Source organism: Erpetoichthys calabaricus, chromosome 6 (genome assembly GCF_900747795.2).
Source record: "Erpetoichthys calabaricus chromosome 6, fErpCal1.3, whole genome shotgun sequence".
NCBI lineage: Eukaryota > Metazoa > Chordata > Cladistia > Polypteriformes > Polypteridae > Erpetoichthys > Erpetoichthys calabaricus.
This window is the reverse complement of record NC_041399.2, coordinates 141,805,870-141,833,618: the sequence shown is the minus strand read 5'-3', so window position 1 is coordinate 141,833,618 and position 27,749 is coordinate 141,805,870. Positions and strand designations below refer to the sequence as shown.

At 40.7% G+C, this 27,749-nt stretch overlaps 1 protein-coding gene across 4 annotated transcripts in view; it reads right to left on the bottom strand.

Annotated features, from left to right (window-relative positions):
- Positions 1–23,006: 23,006 nt before the first annotated feature.
- LOC114653573 (tensin-3-like) overlaps positions 23,007–27,749 on the bottom strand; it is a 358,125-nt gene continuing 353,382 nt past the window's right edge. For all 4 annotated transcript variants that reach the window (XM_028803965.2, XM_051929076.1, XM_028803964.2 and 1 more), the window contains one exon: positions 23,007–24,988. In XM_028803965.2, the coding sequence (XP_028659798.2) occupies positions 24,844–24,988 (145 nt within the window). In that variant the 3' untranslated portion in view covers positions 23,007–24,843. The remainder of the gene's footprint in view (positions 24,989–27,749) is intronic.

Below are 27,749 nucleotides of genomic sequence, written 5' to 3'. Positions count from 1 at the left end.
TACTGAGAACTGCAGAGTCAAGGGAGGGTCTTTTTGAGAATAGGAGTGATTATGGCAGTTTTCAGGAACCACGCCAGAAGCAAGAGAACTATTTATAATGCAAGAGATGTAAGTTGAAAGGATATGAAGATAGATTTTGAGCAATGATGTTGGGTCTGGGTCAAGTGGACAAGTAGAGGTATTGGATGTCGTGATCAGCTCAGGATCAGAATGTGCACAGGATCAGTGAGAGTAACGCAACTAAAAAGAGTAGCAGTATTAATGTTATTACTATCAGCCAAGATGTCAGATAGAGGGCAACATGGTAGTTTGTCATATATTGTATACTATGAATTTTATTTTGAAAAAACTCCAGGATATCATTGCACAAAGTAACAGAAGCAGGCAATGTAGAAGACAGGGGTGCAAGAGTTTATTAATAGTTATGAAGAGTTCCAACCTTCATTTATAATACTAGAAAAATAAGCTGACCTGGTGGCATAGAGAGTACCTTTGTATTGTTTAATGTGATCAGTGTAAGCTAAAAATGTACTATAAGTTGAGTTTTCTTATAAAGGCTTATGTAGATCTAAGCCCAGAGGTGTAACATGAAGTAGTGTGTGTTGAAGGAACAATAATAGTTTTTAAAGGGGCTAAATTATCAAGGCAAGGACGTTCTTAGGCATTACGCGAACTACGCATCCGCGTAGGGCCTGACCATGAAGGGGGGCCCCCGGCCCCGACTTACAATTTTTATTTTTGTTGTCTGGATGTGGGCCTGGGACCCCTGTCATGCCCTTGGCACTGCAGCCGTCTGTGCCAGTCCCAGGAAATTCAGTTCAGTGCATCCATCCATCCATCCATTTTCCAACCCGCTGAATCCAAACACAGGGTCACGGGGGTCTGCTGGAGCCAATCCCAGCCAACACAGGGCACAAGGCAGGAAACAATCCTGGGCAGGGTGCCAACCCACCGCAGGACAGTTCAGTGCATCTCTTAGTCTTATTAACAATGGTAATTTATTATCCAAATTGCAATCTTCACCTAAATCCCTAATAATATTGTCACGCTGTCGTAACTTTGCCAAATGCACTATAGCCAGAGGCGTGACCATGGGGGGGCTGGGGTGGGCACTGCCCCCCCCAGAGACAAGCCGTGCCACAAACCCCCCGTGAAATGCTCTGTCTGTCCAAAGAAAACTCTGGAGAAGAATAACATTTGATTTTCAAAACTGAGTTGCTTTCCAATCGGCCTGTTTGAATTTGGGGCGTATCCGTCAGTGTCTCCTCCACTAGGCAGGCACCGTGCTGCTCACAGTTCACTTCGCCGCACATTTTGCAGCACATTTTGAACCTGTTGACCGCATTCTTTAATTAAAACAGCGTGTACGTTCCATTCTTATTTTATTTTCTGGTTGGTAACACCAAAGGCTATGCATAGGTGGCTTATTAAAAGCAGACATCTTCATCCTCTGTCACTCCACAAGCTGCTGGCTCCACGGTTGAGCCCAGTACCGCTGCTACCAACACGGAGCACAGCGCACCCACGTCGGGAACTGAAACTCCAAAAGATGTAAATAAGCCTACACAATCCTCCAGCTCTGCGCCCGTGTCGGGTACTCCAAACCTCTGCCTTCAACAAAATATATAGTCCGGTCTGCCTGACTTAAATATGGATAGCCCATCCCAGCCCATTTTAATTAATTATCCCAAGCGCACATTTGGAAAGACACTCAGATGTTTTAGTGCAAGCTGGTATCAGTCTCGACCATGGCTTGAATATTCTGTTGTCCATGAAGGCAGCTTTTGCTTTGCCTGCCGCAAATTTAGTGTTTCCAATTCGGACCGCGAGGACATATTCACCAAACACAGCTACACTAATTGGAAAAAAGCTCTAGAAAAAGACGGTGGCGGCTTCCACAAATACGCGCCTAGTATCCCACACGTCAAAGCCATGTCTGCATCACAACACTCATCATTGGTGTGTCTTCAGCTGCATGCGAAAGCTCTTTCTCTGCTTTGAACTGCATTCTCACTCCACTCCGCTGAACAATGCTGCATTTAAGGAAGAGAAATTTAGTCATTCTGCCACATGTGAAAAACATCACAGAAAATCTAGACATGAATGAATTTATTTCAGAATTTGCCAAGAGTAACCGCAGACTGGTCCTGTAGATAATATCCAGGTTAAACACTGGAAACTGATGTCCTATAGCCTCCCATGACTACAATTAGCCACGTTTCTGTTCTTGCTCTCATATGTTGTATACATTTAACTTTATTGATATTTACCTTGTAGATGTAGTTCTATATTTGTTCACAAAAAATAATAATACAAGTTCCATTGCCTCTGTTAATTTTATTCAACAATAGGTTATGATTTATGCCACAATTTTTGCTTTTATATGTTATATAAAACTATGTTGTTATTATTATTTGACCCCCTACAAAAATGGGGATGGATGGATAGATGGATATTTTTTGCCTCCCCAGACAAGCCAAATGCCCACCCACACATGATATTCTGGTCACACCTCTGACTATAGGAAATGTTAATTTTAGAGATTCGTTTCGGATTCATTCGGAGAGATCCCCATAAAATCATGAAATATCCATATATTACCGGCCTTTACCAGATCCGGAACAAAATCAATATTTTACCACTCTGCATACATGTAGGCCTACTGGTCATCTAAGGATTTTTCCAGACATTTTATTGGAACACCTTCCTGAGCCCCCAAACCCCCCCCCCCCCCCCCCCCCCCCCCCCATCCGGGGCATGCACATTTCTGAACCGTGTAGGGCCCCCAAACTGCTAAGAACGGCCCTGATCAAGGGTAGTAGAAATGAGAGAATTATAGTTTGCAACTAACTCATTACATGAGAGTAAGGAGGTAAATAGTGAAGTAGAAGCAAGAACGTTAAAAGAGTGATTATTGACTTAACGTTACGGTAGGATATAGTTGGTTTATTGCATGTAGTAAGTGCAGTAGTTCAAAGAGTAAATTCAATTAGCTGGTTGTCTGATATACGTACCTATGGAATTAGAAGGATATGAAATTTTTTCATTGGCAGAACAAATAATGCTGAAGGAAATGAAAACAGTCTAATAGAGTGAGGATGAAGCTGATCTGATTTTTGGTTACACCAAAATGAAAGAATGCAGCCATCACAAACACTTTTTGCACAGCCTTCAGGGAGACGTTTCAGATCCATAACGACTAAGACAAATAGACTGAGAAACAGTTTCTATCCTTCAGCCATCACCATGCTGAATGCTGCTAAGTGGTCAATCTGATCTAGTGCACATTCATGTTTACAATACAATACACTCTCATGTTTACAATAAAGCTCTAAGTTAACATTGGATAAGGGACAATTGCAATATAATGTATGTATGAGTGGAAAATATTGTTCTGCTGTTATGGACTATTTTGGTATTTATTTTATTCCCTTTTTATTTTAGTTTTAACTTGAGTAACTGTGGTTTTTATTTTATTTTTTTTTGCACTGGAAAATTGCGCCTAAAATTTCATTGTACAATGTCTCATTGCTACAATGACAATAAAGATTTTGATTTAATTTGATTTGAATATATTGTGGACGAAATGCTATACCCAGGGCAAGGCAGAGTTTGTAAACTTTAGAAGAGAGCCAACTGGAACAGTTCAAACTCCTTAGTTCAGATGACCTGTAGGTAAACTTTATCAAGTAGTAATAACTGAAATGCCAGGGTAAGTAAGCCTGTTACACCAATTCACATCCCGAAAATAGATTCTAAAGAGCTATGATATCCAGTACAAGTTTAAGAAAACCATCTTCAATTGATCATTCAACACACAGCTAAGTAAGAACCAGCAAGCTGCAAAATCCGCCATAACCCAGGGTTAGCTTTGGGAAGGCGGCAAAACAATCTTTTCAAAACAAGTCCTGGGAGACAATAACCTGATGAGAAAAAGTAAACATACTGTACTCACCCAGCCAAGGTAAACAAGTGGAAAAAGGGCTGCCATCAAAAATGGACTACTGTAATCCCAGGTTTACAGACATTGTAATCTGTCGCTCTGCTTACTGATCTTTCCAAATCACTCTGAAACCAGCTCGTTTCACAGATAGTTAATACAGTCAAAGTAATCCAGATGTAGTTATTCATTAAATTTTCCAATTTGGACTATTTTCAAATTATTTTTATTTACTTGAACAAACAGCAATAGCTAGAGCATATGGTCAGCAAAAGCAAAGGTAGACAACTACACTAGCAAACATGGATAAATACTTTTTATAGATCCTGTAGATATAGATATCCATATTACTAACCGAGAATGGTAAACCGGAAGGCACGGACGCAGGTACACGGCGATGGGACCAGGAGACATAGTGCGCAGGCACCTACAGCGCGCGTCTCATAAACCGCAAGCAAAGTCTGATCCACCACGAACAAAGGAGTCACGGCTCAAAAACGAAAGAGCTCAACTAACGTAAATAAGACATGAAGCAACAACGCGCCCATAGCTAACGACTAACGACACAGCCACACAGAAAAGAGGATTCTGCACTGCACCCCAGAGTCAAACGGAAGACACTACGGAGTCCGCAAAGGTCCACAAAGATAGTACGGAAGGTGCGAGAAAGTACGAAAGGCGCAGGCGCCTACAACGCGCTTCTGAACTAAATGTCCACACTACACAGCATGGTCTGGGTAATAAGAATAAACAAACTCTCCGTATTAAACATTCGGTATCCTCACACGTCCAAACCATATAGCATATGTGAATCACATTACAGTGATGCATTATTAACAGTACAACCACAGAAAACGCTCCGTATTAACAGTAAGTGCAATTATCCATATTACTAACGGTAGACAACGGATAACTAATGGAGTCACGGTCACGGCTCCAAAACGATCCAGCTCAACTAAATGAACGCAGGCGCCTACAACGCGCGTCTGAAATGCCACACGCAAAGCAGGCACGGCTCCAAAACGAGAGAGCTCGACTGACGGGGCTACAAAAACGAGCCCGCCTGGATAAAATCAATGAACGCAGGCGCCTACAACGCGCTTCTCAAACAACGCAACCAAAGGAGTCACAGCTCAAAAACGAAACATCTCAACTAACGGACATACAGAAACGAGCCCGCCTGAATACAATTAATGAACGCAGGCGCCTACAACGCGCCTCTCAAACAGCAGAGGCAATAGATAAACGGCAAAGAAAGGAACGACAAACAGCCGCTAAACAATTCCGCCAATTAGCTGACAACGCATTCTGTAATGAGTCCACTATTAATGAACATTCATTAGGATTAATGAATATCATTTGCTGTCATTGTCATTCACTTAACTTCCCTGAAGAAACAACTGGCAATACAACTGATGAGTTTACACGTTGTTGTCAAAAGGGTCAGGTTAGACTGCCTCCTTTAGATGAATATCCTGAATATCTACGGAAGCTTCTAACTAACAATGTACCCGAAAGTAAAAACTTTATGGACTGCATTAGATCCTACAATAGTTCATTTGCTTTTGCATCTACCGGGGTAAATATCACGCCACCAGCTGGCAATGGCCCATACTGCTTTCGCGTATGTGGACAAATATTACATTGGATTGGAACAGTGCACCCTGAACCACATCACGAATGCAGATATGCATAAATCTATGTCTTAGATCCAGATGACGCAATCTATCAACAAATAAACCTTCCTGAAAACAAGCAATGCACGGAGCTGATAATGAGAAGCGTTCATCTGACATTAAAGTTAAAGTTATAGATACTCCATACCAAGGAAAACTCATTCAAGGACAACACACCATCTTAACTACAAATGTTGTGTATAAAGAAATATTCCAATAAATCTTTCTAATGTGCCATGCTATGGGTTCTTTACGTCCTTTGTTCGTCATCTACACCTTTACACTCCAATATATCTTATACATACATGTATTTCGGGTTACCCAACACCAGGGGTTGGCGAGCAAAGCAAGTAGGGGGCGGAGCGCCCTAGTATAAACTATGTGACTAGCTTGACAGTTTTCATATACAAATGCAGAACTTGATTGTTTTACTGTTTTGTAACGGCTGCTACACCACCAAGACCTGCGGCCTGGCAAAATGAGGAATCGCTAGATAAGACAAGCCGTACTTATAATTTTCCTTTTTTTCTTCCCCAGTCAGCTGTTAAACAGACAATAAGTAAAGAGTATGTAAAATATTGGTGTGGATCTATATTAACAGTACAAAACAGAACAAAATATAACATAACCCCCCAAAAACCTAAAACAACACATAACCAAAACGTGAATGGCGCAATATTTACAAGTGAATCAATGAACATACAACTCAAACCCTCCCTTGTTTCCACACTAAACAAGTATAACACAGAGAAAATACAAAACAAACATAAAATCCAGAACATTAACCCCTTCACCGCCCTCTGCCGGATATATCCGGCACCGCTGTTTTAATGCTAACGCCATACTGCCGGAATTATCCGGCACATTTGCCTGTGGTTATATGAATGCCTGGCAAGTAGTATAACTGACGGTTTGGCGTGGGTATTATTACTACGTTGTATTTCGACAAGTCTGTGGTTGTTTTGGCCGGTCATGTGACGTGATTCGCATGTAACAGCTGTGAATATGGCGAAACGTAAACTGACTTCAAGTGAGGCTTTGCAGGCGATTTTGGACAGTTCTGATCATGATTGTAGCAGTTCTGAAGAAGATTTTAGTGACAGTGATGAGCAGCAACGTGCGCTGCATGATATTGTGAATGAAGACGCATCGGATGACGGCGCTGAGTGGGTGTATCCCCAGCATCTCAGCTGGGCTGCTGCCCGAGGTGAACTACCTTTTCTGCATTCGTTTGAGGGAACGTGTGGCTTTATTGTTGATGTAAACAATTACACTGCTGAGCAGTTTTTATGAGCTGTTTGTGTCACCTGATTTGATTAGACATTTTGTTCATCAGACAAATCTGTATGCAGCACAGTTTATTGAGAAAAATCCCAATTTACCTCCACATTCCCGTGTTCGTGCTTGGTTTGACACTGATGAAAACGAAATGAAAAAATTCATTGGGATTTTGATGTTGATGGGAATAATCAGAAAACCAGATATTGAGATGTACTGGTCTACAGATCCTATGTATGCAACACCTATTTTTGCAGCTGTCATGACACGTAACCGATTCTCTTTGCTGCTGAAATTCTTTCATTTGAATGACAACAGAAACGAGCCAGATAAGAAAGATCCAAACCGCGACCACTTGTTCAAGCTACGTCCTTTGATTGATCATTTATTTGAAGCATTTCAGTTGCCCTACATGCCAGGACCGTCAGTTGCAGTTGATGAAAGTTTATTGTCGTGGAAGGGCCGCTTACAGTTTCGACAGTATCTACCATTGAAAAGGGCACGGTTTGGTATCAAGATGTTTTGCTTAGCTGAGAATTCAGGTTACATTTATAGATTTCGTGTATACACTGGCAACTTGCACAACATTTAGTGGTCAATACTGCTTGAATAAATGTAAAAAATGTAAAAAAAATGTAAAAAAGTAAAAAAAACAAAAATTGTTCAGATTTCGCCTGGCTTGGGGAATATTTAGGGAGTTGGCGGTTAAAGGGTTAAACAGGAAATGATTAATGAATATGAACTTTAGCCAGAAATTGCCCTACAGTAATTGTAACACATATGAAATTGATCGATTGCTCCTTTCCCGAATGAACAAAAACAGTCTCACTTGTATTGTCCTCGGCGTATTAGGATGTAGTTATGGTGAAATTGTTGAATGTCTTGCGTAAGACAGTAGAAATGCCCATGATGATTCATACCAGCGTTTTTTGAAGCATGTCAGTGTTGTAATGGCTCTCCTTTCTTCTCTCTCCCTCCTCTTTTGTTTAATTAAAGACAACCCGGATGAAGTTGATGTACTGACAGGAAAATACCACAAGGGGTCAAGGCTTCATAGTGTTATCCTTCCCCCCTTGACTGTAGGGGGAAAACATTTAAACAAACACAAGCAGACTATTTATAAACGGGACAACGCCATAAAAGAAGTGACAGCACAAAACACAGGTAAGATGCATATTTTCATGTAGCGCTGCTACAGTGTCAAGTCTCAAATATCGAAGCTGCTCTATATGAAAGTTAAGGAGGACCGTCTGTTGTGCAGTCTTCGGAGACAGTAAAAGCAAATATTCATAATCTAAGTATTTTAAATGAATTTATTCTGTTTGTCTGTTAATGACAAATATGTTCTGAAATTTTTAAGGTAAGGAAGGCAAGAGAAGTTTTGAAGCAAGGTAATTATACTGTCTGATCATGGCGATGGAAAGTGGTGATGTGTTGTATGTTGATGAATTTCTCTGTACTGTGTACACGCGACAGTTATGACCCTATTAACCTTTCCGGATTTACCTTCTGACAGATCTACCAAACAGTTTTCAACTTGCAGTATACTCTGTCAATTAAATACACACATTTGTTTCTGCACACTAAGCTTATGAATAATGAGCCTTAACCTCTTGAAAGTGTACCTCAATAATCTGGTTCTCAAAGAGCGTTAGGTATTTAGGGAAAATACATTACATTTTACCTCACTCAGTTGTTACGTTTCGTGAAATCTTGTCGAATCCTTAAATATAAATTCATGTATTGGTGTAAAGTCTTGAAACTATTGTACTATGAACCATATTGAGAAATGAAATGCTACGATTTGTTAACCAGAAATACTTTAAGCCCTATGAGCATAAAATTGTGATTGTTTTCATTTTTAATCCATAACAGAATAGACTTGAACCTGTTATACTTATAGTGCAATGAGTTGCCAGACACTAAAGAAAAAAACGCAACATTATTTTGTAAAAAAACACCTTAATTTAAGAAACACCATCTTAGTCTCTACATGCTTGTTTAATTTCAGCCAACTTCTCGAAATTGTCTGCTGGTAGACCACAAAGATGGTGTTAAATGGAGCAGGTGATGATTGTGCATTTGAGAAATGCCGCTCAGTTAAACTAGTGAGAAATCCATGAGCATAATATAAAATAAAGCCATTAACCAAAGGATGGTGTCACCAGAACCAAGACGCTAAAACCATAAACCAAGGTGAGAAATTAAATGCTACAATTTCTTAACCAATAAGCTATGAACCCAATAAACATAAGGCTGTTCAAGGTTTTAATGTATAACACAACATGCTCAAACCAGTTATAACTATAGTCTGATGATGTAATTACATAATAAAAAAATAAAATGCACCGTATCTTATAAAACACCTTAATATAAGGAGCACTCTCTGTAGGCTCTTGCAAACATGCTCAGTACCCCACACAAATTTGAAACAGGCAGGAACAGGCAGGTTAAGTGACTTACTTGGTGGTTATACTGTTGATCAAATTATGGAACTGAATTGTTTGGAGTCCAGATACTTATCCACCAAATCACACTGCCTGAAGAACGATGAAGCCGTGCTGATTAATGGAATTTACCAGTATTCTAGTGAGCAACAGCTACTCTTCCTCAGTGAGGGGTGGTGACAATACTGTATCAGCTTTGTAATCGTTTCACTTTATTTAACTTTGTTAACTGCCCCCAATTAAGACCATCATTTGCAATGAAGGCTATCCCACTACTGACACCAATGCAGGCACAACTGTGTGAACTTATCCTTTTAGCACACAATCTAAATAATTTGTTTTGTTTTTTTCTACTTTACAGGTGGATAGGGAAGTGCAAAGCTGTTAGTATAAATTATGTACAAACCCTAATCATCTTATATTATATTTATGTCAAACTCACAAAAATCACAACCTAAAAACTGGCTTTTACACATATATTTACCTAATTTGAAGAGTAAACTAATATAGAAAAAGGTAGGAATCAACTCCAGACGACAAGCCAGTTCATCACAGATCACCCTACACAATAAGGTAACTTGATGTTGACAGTCAATCTAATATGTGCATCTTTGGAATTTTGTAAGAAACCCACAAAGTCAATGGGACTCAGCTGTGAGTATCCAAAGTGGCTCAGCTGGACTACAGCAAAGACTTGGTTCACCTGCTTGTTTAGTTTCAGCTGATCTCTGTGAATTGCTTGCTGGCAGCAGAGTTAGTGAGGATGGTGTTAAATGAACCAAGAGATGATCTGGTATTTGAGAAATTGTGAAAAGAAACCAGAGAGAACAACCGATGAGTGAAATGAGAATTGTCACATTGCATTAACCAAAGGACCTTGTCTCTAGAACCAAGGCACTAAAACCATAAGCTGAGTCAAGAAATGGAATGGTACGATTTGTTAACCTGAAACATTTAAACCCTATGATCATATGACTGATGCTGTTTGAGGTTTCAATCCAGAATCTGGAGCACAATACTGAGTGCTATATGTGAAGTTATAAAGAGAAACAATGTGATGTGGTGCATAGTGACACCTGGGAGGCAGCTCTTAGCAACAGTGTTGTGTGTCCCAGCATCCCAGTGATAAAACACTGAAGCCACAAACTGGCGATGTCACACACTTACAAATCTTCATCAAATATATTTATCACTTATCCCAAAAGTAAACTATTAATATAAAACACACATGTAGGAACATTCCTTGGTGGTGTAAACCTCAAATTATCCATAACAGGGGTCACAGAAATAAAATTTTTTGATAGAAATTAAAACTTTGAACAGGGTGTCCCAATTTGCAACAGGGCTGCATTTGTTACCCAGCAATACCAACATGGTGCCTTCCTAAGGGAAAATCTCTAATAACAATAAATTGAACAATATTCAGTTTTTTTCCCCTCTTGTGCACTGTTTCTAAATTAGAGGTTAGGAGGAGGTTAGGTTAATACGTATTAATCATTTAAACTTGTTAAAGAAAATAGTCAAAAAACTACAAAATCTTAACAAATGCAGAAAATGTTGATAAAGAAATTCAAGAAGACATGTGGTATTTAACCCTGAAAAGAAGATGAGAAAAGCTTCAAGAGACAAATGGATAGACAAAATTGGAAGGAAAGCAAATTATCCCAAATCTTTAGAAATCCAATATATAATGAGGGTCAAGGAACGAAGGGGAAGAATGTAAACACATGAGAGACTGAAAGGAAGCGCAGGAAACACTCAAATAAGCTATGAAGAAAACTGACAAATAAAGATAAATGAGATAACCTTCTGGACTTCCACTACTGTCATGGGGAAGGAAAACAAGATACGTTATAAAAAGAAGTAGGAGTAAAGGTGAGACATGGTGTAAAGACGACATGTAAATTGGATATAAAAAGTCCAATGAATTCACCTGAATAAACAATTTATAGTAAAACTCTAAACATGAAATGTATTAACAATAGTGACCACACTAAAGTGTATTTGGCCTTCTGTTTTTTTATAAAGCTTAAAATTACTTTTTTTTTCTTTTATACCCGAAAAATCTCATAAGATACAAGAGTAAAACGACTTATGGTATATTAGTAACTGATGAACTATAAAAACAATCTGACATACTTCAGCAGAGTGCAAAATGCATGGGAAATGAATTGTGATGTTCTTGGCACTCCTTTCAATTTTGGCTGTATTTTATTAAGATCATGAAACTAAAATAACCAAAGCGAGCTGTTCAGTTTGACTATAATAATAAAAATGTGCAATTTAACTGAATGTGTACTTTATTACAGCTTGTTTTATTTTTGTCACCACAAAGATTGCAAAAGGAATCTTAAAAAGTCAAGCCCCGAAGAACTTTTTTTTTTGATGATTCAATACCACCATCTAGTGGAAGAGGTTTGCAACTGCAGTGTGTGGCCAAATTTGTGGTGCAGGAGTTCAGTAATTTCATTATAGTGCAGCCTTCTCTCACCTTCTGAAGTTGTGAAGGTTTGACGAAGTGGTCAGTCTAAATAATCTCAGTGTTGGTGAAGGTGGTAGGCTTAGTGTGCCCTAAGAAGAAATTGGCATCCAAAGTTGGTTCATGCCTTGGAGTACTACCAAGGTAGGCTTCAGCTCCATGCCACTCAAGTCATGGAAAAATCAGGAAATAGACAGTTGGACTTTTTATCAATTGACATGATTAATAATGGATCAAGTTCAAAAAATAATTGAGAGAAGGACTCTTTGTGTTTTTGTCATGTTTACTCCACAGGGGATACACAAACCAGTGTTTCTCCGTGCCGGTCCCAAGCCCGGATAAATGGGGAGGGTTACGTCAGGAAGGGCATCCGGTGTAAAATTTTGCCAAATCAATATACGGACAACAATACAAATTTCCATACCGGATCAGTCGAGCCCTGGGTTAACAACGACCACCACCAGTACTGTTAGCCAACAGGGTGCTGGCGGAAATTGGGCTACTATTGGCCGAAGAAGAAGAAGGAGAAGAAGAGGGGAGAGATGTGTCCAGAGGCAGGAGGAGAGGAAGAAGGTAAAGAGAGTGGAACTGAGTGTAGGAACTTTGAATGTTGGCAGTATGACTGGTAAGGGGAGAGAGTTAGCAGATATGATGGAGAGAAGGAAGGTTGATATATTGTGCGTGCAAGCAACTAAATGGAAGGGGAGTACGGCCAGGTGGACCAGAGGTGGATTCAAATTATTCTATCATGGTGTGGATGGGAGGAGAAATGGGGTAGGAGTTATTCTGAAGGAGCAGTATGTCAAAAGTGTTTTGGAGGTGAAAAGAGTGTCAGACAGAGTAGTGATTATGAAGCTGGAAATTGGAGGTGTGATGATGAATGTTGTTAGTGCATATGCACCGCAAGTTGGGTGTGCAGTGGGTGGGAAAGAAGATTTTTGGAGGGAGTTGGATGAAGTGATGAACAGTGTACTCAAGGGACAGAAAGTAGTGATTGGAGTGGATTTCAATGGGCATGTTGATGAAGGGAACAGTTGAGATGAGAAAGTGATGGGTAGGTATGGTGTCAAGGAGAGGAATGAAGAAGGTCAGAGGATAGTGGATTTTGCCAAAAGGATGGACATGGCTGTGGTGAATACGTATTTTAAGAAGAGGGAGGAACATAGGGTTACGTACAAGAGTGGAGGAAGATACACACAGGTAGATTAGATCCTATGCAGAAGAGCTGATCTGAAGGAGATTGAAGACTGCAAAGTGGTGGCAGGGGAAAGTGTAGTTAAGCAGCATAGGATGGTAGTCTGTAGGATGACGTTGGAGATCAAAAAGAGGAAGACAGTGAGGGCAGAGCTAAGGATCAAATGGTGTAAGTTGGAAAAGGAAGACTGCAAGGTTGAGTTTAGGGAGGAGGTGAGACAGGCACTGGGTGGCAGTGAAGAGTTACCAGACAGCTCGAAAACTACAGCAGATGTAGTAAGGGTGACAGCAAGAAGGGTGCTTGGCGTGGCATCTGGAAAGGAGGAAAAGGAAACCTGATGGCGGAATGAGGAAATACAGGATAGTATACAGAGGAAGAGGATGGCAAAGAAGAAGTGGGATAGTCAGAGAGATGCAGAAAGTAGACAAGAGTACATGGAGATAAGGGGGAAGGTGAAGAGAGAGGTGGCGAAGGCTAAAGAAAAGGCGTATGATGAGTTGTATGAGAGGTTGGACACTAAGGAGGGAGAAAAGGACCTGAACCGATTGGTTAGACAGAGGGACAGTGCTGGGAAAGATGTGCAGCAGGTTAGGGTGATAAAGGATAAAGATGGAAACGTACTCACAAGCAAGGAGAGTGTGTTGAGCTGATAGAAAGAGTACTTTGAGAGGCTGATGAATGAAGAGAACGTGAGAGAAGAGGTTGGATGATGTGGAGACAGTGAATAAGGAAGTGCAACGGATTAGCAAGGAGGAAGTAAGGACACCTAAGAAGAGGATGAAAAATGGAAAGGCCATTGGTCCAGATGACATACCTATGGAAGCATGGAGGTGTTTAGGAGAGATGGCAGTGGAGTTTTTAACCAGATTGTTTAATGGAATCTTGGAAAGTGAGAGGATGCCTGAGGAGTGGAGAAGAAGCGTACTGGTACCGATATTTAAGAATAAGGGGAATGTGCAGGACTGCAGTAACTACAGGGGAATAAAATTGATGAGCCATAGCATGAAGTTATGGGAAAGAGTAGTGGAAGCTAGGTTAAGAAGTGAGGTGATGATTAGTGAGCAGCAGTATGGTTTCATGCCAAGAAAGAGCACCACAGATGCAATGTTTGCTCTGAGGATGTTGATGGAGAAGTTTAGAGAAGGCCAGAAGGATTTGCATTGCGTCTTTGTGTACCTAGGGAAGGCATATGACAGGGTGCCTCGACAGGAGCTGTGGAATTGTATGAGGAAGTCGGGAGTGTCAGAGAAGTAAGTAAGAGTTGTACAGGATATATACGAGGGAAGTGTGACAGTGGTGAGGTCTGTGGTAGGAGTGACGGATGCATTCAAGTTGGAGGTGGGATTACATCAGGGATTGGCTCTGAGCCCTTTCTTATTTGCAATGGTGATGGACAGGTTGACAGACGAGGTTAGACAGGAGTCCCCGTGGACTATGATGTTTGCTAATGACATTGTGATCCTATGCTGTAGAGAGGAGAGGAATGAAGGTCAGTAGGAACAAGACAGAATACATGTGTGTAAATGAGAGGGAGGTCAGTGGAATGGTGAGGATGCAGAGAGTAGAGTTGGTGAAGGTGTGTGAGTTTAAATACTTGGGATCAAAAGTACAGAGTAATAGGGATTGTGGAAGAGAGGTGAAAAAGAGAGTGCAGGCAGGGTGGAATGGGTGGAGAAGAGTGTCAGGAGTGATTTGTGACAGACGGATATCAGCAAGAGTGAAAGGGAAGATCTACAGGATGGTAGTGAGACCAGCTATGTTCTGTGGGTTGGAGAGGGTGGCACTGACCAGAAAGCACGAGACAGAGCAGGAGGTAGCAGAGTTAAACATGCTAAGATTTGCACTGGGTGTAATGAGGATGGATAGGATTAGAAATGAGTACTTTAGAGGGTCAGCTCAAGTTGGACAGTTGGGAGACAAAGTCAGAGAGGCAAGATTGCGTTGGTTTGGACATGTGCAGAGGAGAGATGCTGGGTATATTGGGAGAAGGGTGCTAAGGATAGAGCTGCCAGGTAAGAGGAAAAGAGGAAGGCCTAAGCAAAGGTTTATGGATGTGGTGAGAGAGGATATGCAGTTGATGAGTGTAATAGAGCAAGATGCAGAGGACAGAAAGATATGGAAGAAGATGATCCGCTGTGGCAACCCCTAACGGGAGCAACCGAAAGAAGAAAAGACAAACAGTGCATTCAGAAAGTATTCAGTCAAAAGTCAAAAACTCAAATCTCTCGTTCGTGTGTATTCAAACCCTTAATTTAGTATTTTGTTGAAGCCACTTTGGCAGCAGTGACAGTTACGAGTCCTTTTGGGTATGTCTCAACAAGCTTCGCACACCAGGATTTGGGCAGTTTATCCCAATTTCCTTGGCAGATCCTCTCAAGGCCCTTTACATTGAAAGGAAAATGTCTGTAAACTGCCATCTTCAGGTCTCTCCATTAATGTTCAGTGGGGTTTAGGTCTGGATTTTTGCTTGGCCACTCAAGGACTACTAGAGACTTTTCCACAACCCACTCTAGCATTGTCTTGGCGGTATGCTTTGGGCCAATGTCATACTGACAGGTGAACCATCACCCCAGTCTGAGGTCACATACACTCTGCAGCAAGTTTTATTCAAGGACCTCTCTGTTTGCCTGCATTTACCCATCCCTCAATTCTGACCACTAACATTGTCCCTTTTGCTGAGAAGCAGCCCCATAGCATGATGCTGCCATGACTGCAGGGATGGTATTAAGTAGGCAATGAACAGTGTCTGGTCTTCACCAGACATAGTGCTTGGAGTTCTGTCCAAAGAGTTTAATGTTTGTGTCATCAGACCAGAGAATGTTTTTTCCACAGTCATTTAAACTTTCACAAGTCTAGTACTGGCTTCCATCTAGCTAGTCTTCTGTAAACATGTGAGAAATTGGTGGTGAGATAGTTGTCCTCCCATCTCAGCAGAGGACTTCTGAAACTCTGTTAGAGTGACCACTGGGTTCTTAGTCTCCTCCTTGACCACGGCCCTTCTTACCTGGCTACTCAGTCTGGCCAACTCAAAAAGGAGTTCTGATGCCAAACTTCTTCCATTTAACAATTATTAAGGCTGTTGTGCCCCTGGGTGTACTCACCCTTGCTCTGAGCTGTACTTCACTACAATTTTATCATGGAGGTCTACACAGAATTCATTGGCTATAGTCTCATTGGTGTTTGTCGTGATATGCTGTGTGAATTGTGGGACCCTTATATACACAGGTGTGTGACTTCCTTAACGATGTCCAATCAAGTCAACTTGCCACAGGTGAACTCCATTCACATTTTAGACATATCTCAAGGATAATTAAAGCAAACAGGATGTACCTGACCACAATATTTTCTTCTGCTACCATTTCTGCTAAGGTAAGGATCGACCAGACTAGAATTACATGCTCTCTGTTTTCTGCTTTCACTTCCCTTTTTAGCCCTCCTCCCCCAACCTCCTTGTCTGCTAATTACTTTGCCACCTTCTTCCAGGATAGGGTGGCTACCGTCAGCAGTCAGTTCTCACCCTCGCTGCCACCCATTATACCTCCTTACAAGCAACACCCAGCATTCTCCACATTCTCTCCCAGTGATATTTCTCACCTCCCCTCCAGTCACCCCACTACCTGTCCACTGGACCCTGTCCCCTCACATCTCCTTCAGGCCATTTCCCCCTCTATTATTCCCCACAATTACACACATCATTAACACCTCATTCAGCTCAGGCACATTTACTACCATCTTCAAACACGCTCTAAGTCTACTTCTCAAAACATCAACACTTGATCTATCACCACCTCGCTGGGCTCCATCATCCAATCGCATGGGTTCTCTTGTCAGTGCTATGCAGATGATATACAGATGTACTTGTTGTTATCCCCGGAGGCATTATGATATCGGCTAGAGTCTCTGCATGTCTTACTGATATCTCAGTCTGGATGAAGGACCACCACCACCTACAGCTCAACCTGGCAAAAGACGAGCTTCTTGTGATCCCCACCAGCTAGTCTGTTCAGCTCCCTAGCACTGTATAGCTTGGCTCACTGTCAGTAACACCAGCTAGATCAGTTTGTAACCTTGTGGTGGTGATTAATGATCAGCTGTCTTTTTCTGACCCTGTTTCTACTGTTTCTCGTTCATGCAGGTTCATGCTGTAGACTTCTGGTCCAGGCTCTGGTCTAATCACGTCTGGACCACTGCATCTTGCTTTTGGCAGGAGTACCCTCATGTGCTATCAAGCCGCTGCAGATGATCCAGAATGCAGTGGCCTGTCTCCTATTTAACTAGCGGAGACTGGCACATCTCACTCCTCTCTTCAGGTTGCTACATTGGCTCCCTGTAGCAGCATACATTAACTTCAAACCCCTAATGCTTGCCTACAGAGTAGTCAATGGGTCAGCACCTGAGTTATGGAGACACTGGTGAAGTGCTATGCTCCTTCTCCCCCACTCAGGTCTGCCAGGGAAACAGTGTCTAGTGATGCCTCATCTAAGTGTCATCAACTCTCATTCCAGACTCTTTTCCTGTGTGATTCTAAGTTGGTGGAATAGGCAGCCCACCTCCATCCATACTACTGAATCCCTCTGTGTATTCAAAAACCAACTGAAAACCCATCTGTTCTATGAATATTTGTCTAATTGAAAATTTAAAAAACGTGGTGTTGTGATACTTTATATTCTTGGTTAATTTAAGTTTAATTGCTTTATTGATTATAATCTATGATTTTATATTTATTAGTTATGACATCTTTTTCACTTGTGGCAATCAACTTTTGTTACCTGTCTTACTACACTTGCTGAACAAACAGGCCCAGCCTAAAGTTACTCGATTGTTTACCTCTTTTATAAGCTACTTTGGAAAAAAGAGTCTGCTAATCAAATAAATGTAAATGTAAATATGGAGTGCCAGAGCAAAGGGTCTGAATACCTAAGTAAATGAGAGATTTGAGTTATGAGGTAGTACATGGGGACACAGTTGGAAACTTGTTAAGAGAAAATTTCTTTCAACCATGAGGAAGTTTTTCTTTACACAGAGAACCATGGAGACTTGGAATACTGTAAGTTACCAAGCAGTGTGGTAAACAGTAGGATTTTAGGAACTTTTAAAACTAGTCTGGATATTATTTAGAAGAATTATGTGTATAGCACTGGTGAGCTTTGTTTGGATGGCCTATTCTTGTCTAAATTGTTCTAATGATTTTAAAATTTGCAGAGCTTTATAAAAACATGTTTTCACTTTATCATTGGGGGTTAGACTGATGGGCAAAAAATGGCAAATGTCGCTGTTTTAAAATAAAATCTGCAGCACAATAAAGTGTGCAGAATGTGAAGGGGTCTGAATACTTTCAGAATTTACTGTATTTAATGGATGTTAGTCTTGTCACATGACAATGATCCCACTTGACTACTTATTTTACTACTCAGAAGGACCTGACCTCCGAGTGTAGATTAAATAATGCCATGGCTGTCCATCCATTTGTTCATATCTGGCACCCCTCCCACTGTGTGTACACTTGTGGGAGGAAAGCCAAATATGTATGGAAGAAAGAGTCCGAGCAGAAGAAGATACTGAGGGTGCGCAATCATCAATCACACTGCTTCACTTTTGTTCCTGGTATTAAGCCTACAATAGCATGATGAGACGCACCTTTTTGGTGGGGGGGGGGGGGGGGGGGGGGTTTAGAGTTGGAGTCAGTCTTTGGACTTCACCTCAGACACTGCCATTAGGTGGCCCTACCAGCAGTACACGACTCCCGACAACATCGCTCAGGGGATCATTGATCACACAAACCACTGCACTGCTGACTCAGTGTTTTGTAGTTAATCACAAACTTCTGAAACAACTTGCTCATTCGACACACAAGACAGAGAATGGATTTCAAATAATATAGAGCAATAATCAGATAATTAATCTTTATTTTTAGTATGTGAATGAGTTAATTCAAAAAGATTTAATGCAAAAAATTGTTTTTACTTAAGTTTTTCAGTAAAAGTGTAAGTTGAAAAAGTATTTGTGTGTTAATTTCAAAGCCAAACAGTACAAAAACATATAACGCAACAAATACCTCTAATGCAACATGAAACATAATTTACTTTCAATTTATTATGTTTTACTATGGTTAATTACTCACTGTAATGTAAAATAGTTAGTTCTATTATGCATATGTAACAATTCTCATGAAAATAATCTCTTGTGACAGATGGCCGGGACGCCCCTTTGGCACTGAATCCGGGGAAGCTGTCATGGGAGGCTCATTACGTTCCCCGGAACACTTGGTGGCAGCCACACTGGGTGGTATCGGGGCCACAATCGTGGAACACTGGAGCTCATGCCTTTTGGGCTCCGTGGCCACCACCAGGGGGAGCAGAATGACTTAATGAGCGTGTTTGGGCTGTGATGCAGCCACACCCGGAAGTGCAGCCTAATTACCACCTGAAGCACTTCCGGGTGGGCTATAAGAGGAGCCTGCAGCCACTACTCAAGGAGCCAGGTGGGAGGAGGGAGACGAAGCTGCGGAGAGGAGAGGAGAGTTTTTGTGGTGGTGTTTTGTTTGTTTGGTGGGTCTTTTGAGACTGTGTTGTGCCTGTGGGACATGGGGAAGACGTGCCCCACAGGTGAAGAAAATAAGTTTATTTATTTTACATGTGCCTCACGGTGTCTGTCTGTGTTGGGTCGGCGCCCATATGGCGTCTTTTCACACTGTTTAAATTGTACAACCGCCTCGCCATACGTGAACGGCAGATCCGTGGAGTGTCTAGTGCGTAGCGCCTGCCCAGGGGTCTATCTATCTATCTATCTATATATATATACAGTAATCCCTCCTCCATCACGGGGGTTGCGTTCCAGAACCCCCCGCGAAAGGTGAAAATCTGCGAAGTAGAAACCATATGTTTATATGGTTATTTTTATATTGTCATGCTTGGGTCACAGATTTGCACAGAAACACAGGAGGTTGTAGAGAGACAGGAACTTTATTCAAACACTGCAAACAAACATTTGTCTCTTTTTCAAAAGTTTAAACTGTGCTGCAGGAGGAGGGATTACTGTACTGCAATTGATCTGAAGGTGAAAACTGAGTAGTAACTTAACTCTGGTCCGTGTCCCTCATATTACACGTTTTTCCATATAACACACAGTATATGTTAATTTCTGACAATAGATTAGTTTACTTGTCAACATGTAGAACTGAAGGCTATTGAACTATAATCAACACGGGGAATGTTGTTTGTCTTTTTTGTGGGCTGTAGGTACATTTTCAAGGTTTCAATTAACAAATGTTAGTTCCCTATGAATTGACTGCAAAAGTCATTCACCATTTGGAAAAAAAAAACCCCTCTAATTTCTTTCAGTACTATTGATAAAATTCCATTGTGTCCAGAAGTTTGGTCTTTTGGACACCTGACTTTTCTAGTCTAAAATAGCAAACTTTTTACTTTAGCGTGAGACATTGCATTCATTTCTTCTCTTATAAAACTTAGCTTAAAAATGTATTTCATTCATTGGTCATTTCTTATTGCAAGTAGCGCATGAAGAATATTTTGTTCATCATAGTATTATTCAACTTACTTCTTAGATTATTTTTTTTTTAGTTTCAGTACCCAGTATTCATTTCTGTGGGCACTGTTCTGCCATTATTTTTGTTCTCTTGCATTAATGTCACATAAGTTCATTTTATGTGTATTGTATGTCCTGTGTAAATTTTGCGCTTTCTGTTAAAGTAGACTCTAAATCAGGGGTAGGCAATGTCGGTCCTGGAGAGCCGTAGTATGTGCAGGTTTTTGTTCCAACCCAGTTCCTTAACGAGAACTCAATTATTGCTGATGAAGCACATATTGCTTAAGTGACATTTTGATGCTTCATTTTAGTGGTCTTGCTTGTTAAGGTTCTCCAATCTTAATTGCTTATTTCAATCTTAAACTGCTGCATTCAGTGTTTTAATTGCTCCTTATTAGCAATAAGATGTAAAAGACAAAGCAGCCAACAGTTCTCCAGCTAGCTTTTTTCCAATTACATCTGTGTGTGTTCATCATGCACTGTTTGATTTAATAAAACACTTAATAGACAAATGTGACAGACTGAAAATGATCTGTTTTAGGCTTCAAATCATATGGATGATATCCTTGGAAAGGAAAAAATATCTACAAAATGAGAATGACCTGACATTACAGAGTTAAAACACTCAACAAAGCCATGAAACTGAATTATTGGGAAGAACCGTTTTCTAAATAAGCAGCTGGGTTGGGTTGGAGCAAAAACCTGCAGCCGTTGTGGCCGTCCAGGACCGATGTTGTTCATTCCTGATTTAGACCATTTGTTTCGTGTTTGTATTCATTATGCTTGTGAATCTGGACTTCTCTGAAATGACACTATTTTTTTAAGCATGGCAAAATTACTTTTGTTTTCACTGATTAATCTAAAAATTGCAATTTCTTATCATGTTTACAAAATGAGAATTAAGTAACAATAACAGTTTCAATTACCACAGAGAAACACATCTGCTTGATGACCGTTTGAATAGTGGAGCTGAGCTATCAGTAAACAAATTGCTTCCTTAATTACATTATTAAGCTCTGTTCCTTGCAATTTTGACATAATTTTTTTTTTAACAAATTTTTGTCCTTTAGCAGCTCCTCACTGATGTAGCCCATTTCTGTCTCCACTATGCAACTGTACTATTTTTGGTCTTAAAAAGATTAACAATCAACAATACGACCACAGGGTTAATCTGCTGTATGCTCTACAGTTACACTTAATTATCGAAGACTAAGATACCTTTACAAAAAACAATTTAACAAGGTTTGCAGTTTGTATTGTAGATTGGATCTTTTTTAAAATCACTTCAGATTATGTGATGTTCATAAGTACCAGAAAAATAAAGTATTAGTTCTGACTTTCACGATCTCCAACAATCGGCAGTAGCCCATGCAGCGCACTAGGACTTGTGATATGCCTGGCCGCTTTAAATAATGTATGAGGAAAATACAAATACTGTACTGCAAAATAGCTACCGTGTTTCCCCGAAAATAAGCCCTAGCAAGATTTTTCAGGATACTCATAATATAAGCCCTACTCCGAAAATAAGCCTTAGTTAAGCAGGCGACTTTGGATGAGCGATAAAACGCCTACCACTATCGTATGTACACAGATGGACAGGAAATAATATCGGTATTTTGACCCCCCCCGACATAATGAGTGCAAAAAGAGAGAGCTATTCTGTCAAGTACAAGAAAGGAATTGTGGAGGAGTCCCAGGGCAAAAATCTTATTGCTTTCTGCAAAGAGAAGAAGTTGGATATCCGAATGCACTACATGCAGGCTACATGGACAAGAGATGCTCATTTAAGGAAAGCTCTATTGCTAGACATGAGAGATTGGGGGATATTATTCTAAAGGAAATGGAGTTGCAAGAAATTCATAATGGAATTTGGGGTTTGGAGAGTTATGATGATATTCCAGAAGATGATATGACTGTATTTGAATAAATGTAGATTTTTGTTCCAGAACACTAGGGGGTTGTGCCCCTGGCTTGCTTCACTTACCCATCCCCTGGGGCGCGCTGCGCACCAGCCACTTCATATCTCTGCCGCTCGTGTTGTGAAGGGGGGGCTGAATGTACGCTAAAGAGACGCGGTCAGATCAGCCGCTGTGTTACTGCTGTCATGCTGTGTGTCAAACGTTTAAAAGCCTGTGCAGCAGCTGTCCTTTTGTCTCACTGCCTTGTCTTGTGGGTCGTTAAAGTGTCTCCAAGAAAATCACGTACCGTCTCCTTCCAAGATTTTTTTTTATGAATAGAGAGAAATATAGATTATTGTTCATGGAAAAACAAAACATCCCCTGAAAATAAGCTCTAGCGCGTCTTTTGGAGGAAAAATTAATATAAGACCCTGTCTTATTTTCGGGGAAACACAGTGGCACTTGTGCAGTATAACCACCCAGTATATCACACCTCTTGTGTTTTGTTAGGTCTCTATCAACATTAATTAATATTCAATAGTCAAATCTCAATAAAAGACATTTTATTAAATATTTGAAAAGAGTATTTATTTTTGTTTATCATACTTTTATTATGATCAGAATAAAGTCGGTAAAGAATAGAGAAAATGACTATACAAAGAATTACAGAACATTCATTTACATATTATGTAAAAAAGTATTGTCTTTTATATATATAGAAGGCTCAAAAGTAGACAAGCTACACAATAAAGAACAATGTGTTTAGAATAAAATACAGTTTATAAACATTGAAAATACAGTTTAAAATAAAAGTAAAATGTTCATAAACATATTCTGTAGCATTTTTATTTAACACTGTAGATCATAACAATACAAATATATCACGATACTGTGATTGCTAAAACATGAATATACTGTATTTAAGTAGAAATTTCTGTTATATTACAGCTGAAAGTGCTGTAGAACTCTTTCTTTGGCATGAAAAGGATTTCATGTCTCATTCAGTTTTGTCTCAAATTATCTACACAGCTATAATAAATGTATTCTCATATTTTGTTGAAAAACATGGCAGGTGTGCAGCGCTGCTATAACAGGACACAAAATGATAGTTGTCTAACGGGAATGGATTTTTAGGCAGACAATATGTTCCTGTTGATTCAGCATTAGGTTTTGATAGAATTATTATCTGCACTGGCCCTAGGCTATCACTACTGAATGTAATTTATTCTTTAAAATAAAATTTATTTTTATCATTCATTACCTTATGATTTGTTCAAAATCAATGGCTGGTAACAAAGCAAGACTGTGTACTTTCAGCAGCACAGTTGCTTCATTTCCGATAGCAGCAAATGTCCTTACCAGATATGTAGAATCGTATGCCCAGGTAATCAACACAAAGATAGAAAGAGTTTGAGAGGCTCAAAGCCATTCTCTAGCTTAAGAGGGGTGCATAGTAAATTTTACAACATCTGTTCCTTTTATTAAACATTACTGTTGCAAAATCATTGCAGTTATATATAAAAACAAAAAAAAAACCCTTGCCTACAGCCACACGGATGATTGTAAAAGTCATATCACTCAATTAGAGACTTTACTTTCACTAACATAGTATGCCTTTGCACAATTTTCTTGGTTTTTGTTTATGTGAAAATATGTATATTTCTGCATAGACATACATGACACTGTGAACTAGGTATTTGTTATTTTTTAATTCAAGGTACAATATTTTAGTAACATAAGCAAATACAGTATTATAGGTGATATGGTCCTCATCTTAGACTATTGTTTTACTTGTTGTCACTGATTACTGTTGCATAGAATTTCCAAAAGTAGATAGAACTCAGTTTTGCTCCATCCACCTCCAACAAAACATTTGTCAAAAGAATGGATTATTATTGCATTTGACAATAAAAGGTGTGCTGGAGTGTTCACTTTCGCATTTAGTGACCGTGAGGGAGAAAATGTTGGTTTAAATGAGAATGGTTAGTAAAAACAACTACTACTAATAATTACTGGCAGCAGGCCAATACAAATATTGGAAAATAAATACAATTTACAGTATATTTTAAAAATCCTTAATCATCTGGAATCAACCTGTTGTCTTTATAAACCAAACACATGAAACAAATAAAAACCTCACCAGGTTCCCTTCACCTTAATAAAACATAACTTTGTCTCAACCGTGTGAAGTGAAAGAACACTCTGTGCAGTGACATGATGCAGAACACGTACTTTCTTCTGTCTCTTGTACCTCAGACTCTTTCAAATAACTGACTTTACACATACCATCTTCTTCAGCCGTTAACCATCTTCTTTAAAACACACTGTCCTTTTGTTTTACAAATAAAAAGAAACAAAAAATCCTGGGTGGTATGTTCATCAGATTTATTTGTTTTTCTGTGACCCAATCATTACTTTGGACACAAAGTTGACAATGGCACTGGCTGGCTGCTCCGGGTCATGCTCCGCAAAAAGATGGCATATATTATCAGTGGCACTTCCTTGCTTTCTTGCCACAAATCCAAAAATTCTATGGAGAGAGAAAAGGAGAGAAAAAGACAAATGTGAACATATACACTTCACGTCAAAAGATAAAAAAAATGTTTTAGTTTATTGTTAAAATTGTGCTCTAAAAAGCAATAAAGTTTCAGATTTTGGTTTGCGTTAGCTATAATAATTAAGTGAAAATTAATACTTGTCAAAATATTTATTTTGAATTATTAGATACAACATACACAGTTCACTTCAAGTGTACTGGACTTGAGAAAATCTTCTCAGATACATATGCAGATAAGCAGTAAATGGCATTTACTTAAAATTTAAATTAACTTCAAAATTTGCCTGTATGCATGGTTGCACATTCATAGGTGTTCAAAGATGAAATGCTGACGGTTTATTTAACGAAACAGAGTTAAAAATGCCTACCCCATTCATATAGAGGGGCTGTAGCAATCTCAAGGAATGTCACAGGTGTAATTATATTATGGCCTACTGCCATGTAGAGTATATTCATGACAGAGCCCAAGAACCCCATTAAGCTTCTGCTGTTTCTTGGATAAAGTACAAAGACATATTTCTGGGTTCTTTTTTGGGGAATGTCCAGCTTCATCATAGTGCCAGTCATTCAGAAATGGGATGAAATCTCTGAGTCATGTAAAAATTGTGCTGGTTGAACCAGGGACTGGCACAAAAGAGTGGTTGCAGTGGCTCAAGCTCAAGCCCCTGCCCTTTCACTGCCCCAGATGGCCCAAGTGTCCATTTCTCCCATTAGGAATGTGAAACTCCTATTTTTTTTTTCTTTTTTGTAAGAAGCAGAGAAAAAAACAGTAAGAAATAGGCCTTGTTAAAGCTAAGTAGGCATCTCTTTACTATCCATCAAAATAAATTGTGCCATTTAACTAGTGCATCACTACACTAGGGCACTCTTTATTTTCTTAAGCAAGTGCATCACAGTAAAAGACGTGAAGCTGCAACTTGCTTTTTGGCTGTAAACAGACATGCCCATGGACTCACCTAAAGCTTCAATGGATTTCTATGGAAACCAAAACCATGAAAGCCTAGTGGTCAACAAGCCTTCATACCTGCTAAAAGAAACTACTAAAAGTTGATACTAAATGTACCTGATTGGCTGTCATTGAAGTTATTTATTCATACACTATTTTTGCTGTTTGAACCCCTAAGATCTTTGTGGATTCGTATTCTGTGAGGCAGGCAACTGTTGAAATTATTCCAGTAAGGTCTGCGTATTGCTGCTGTTTTTAATTTATGAAACTGTACATTTTGAAATTTGCGCCGGGGGTGGATGAGATACGCCCGGAGTTCCTCAAGGCTCTGGATGTTGTAGGGCTGTCTTGGTTGACACGTCTCTGCAACATCACATGGACATCAGGGACAGTGCCTCTGGATTGGCAGACTGGGGTGGTGGTGGTACCACTCTTTAAGAAGGGGGACCGGAGGGTGTGTTCCAACTACAGAGGAATCACACTCCTCAGCCTCCCTGGAAAAGTCTATTCAGGGGTTCTGGAGAGGAGGGTCCGTCGGATAGTCGAACCTCGGATTCAGGAGGAACAGTGTGGTTTTCGTCCTGGTCGTGGAACAGTGGACCAGCTCTACACCCTTAGCAGAGTCCTGGAGGGTGCATGGGAGTTCGCCCAACCAGTCTACATGTGTTTTGTGGACTTGGAAAAGGCGTTTGACCGTGTCCCTCGGGGAATCCTGTGGGGGGTACTCCGAGAGTATGGGGTACCGGACCCCCTGATAAGAGCTGTTCGGTCCCTGTATGATCGGTGTCAGAGCTTGGTCTGCATTGCCGGCAGTAAGTCAAACCCGTTTCCAGTGAGAGTTGGACTCCGCCAGGGCTGCCCTTTGTCACCAATTATGTTCATAACTTTTATGGACAGAATTTCTAGGCGCAGCCAGGGTGTTGAGGGGGTCCGGCTTGGTGGACTCAGGATTGGGTCACTGCTTTTTGCAGATGATGTTGTCCTGTTTGCTTCATCAGGCCGTGATCTTCAGCTCTCTCTGGATCGGTTCGCAGCTGAGTGTGAAGCGGCTGGGATGGGAATCAGCACCTCCAAATCCGAGACCATGGTCCTCAGCCGGAAAAGGGTGGAGTGCCCTCTCAGAGTTGGGAGCAAGATCCTGCCCCAAGTGGAGGAGTTCAAGTATCTCGGGGTCTTGTTCATGAGTGAGGGAAGAATGGAGCGTGAGATTAACAGGCGGATCGGTGCGGCATCCGCAGTGATGCGGGCTCTGCATCGGTGTGTCGTGGTGAAAAATGAGCTGAGCCGTAAGGCAAAGCTCTCAATTTACCAGTCGATCTATGTTCCTACCCTCACCTATGGTCATGAGCTATGGGTAGTGACCGAAAGAACGAGATCGCGAATACAAGCGGCTGAAATTAGTTTCCTCCGCAGGGTGTCTGGGCTCTCCCTTAAAGATAGGGTGAGAAGCTCAGTCATCTGGGAGGGGCTCAGAGTAGGGCCACTGCTCCTCCGCATCGAGAGGAGTCAGATGAGGTGGCTCGGGCATCTGATCAGGATGCCTCCTGGACACCTCCCTGGTGAGATGTTCCGGGCACGTCCAACCGGGAGGAGGCCCCGGGGAAGACCCAGGACACACTGGAGGGACTATGTCTCCCAGCTGGCCTGGGAACGCCTCGGGATTCTCCCGGAAGAGCTAGAAGAAGTGGCCGGGGAGAGGGAAGTCTGGGCATCTCTGCTCAAGCTGCTGCCCCCGCGACCCGACCTCGGATAAGCGGAAGAGGATGGATGGATGGATGCAAATAATCA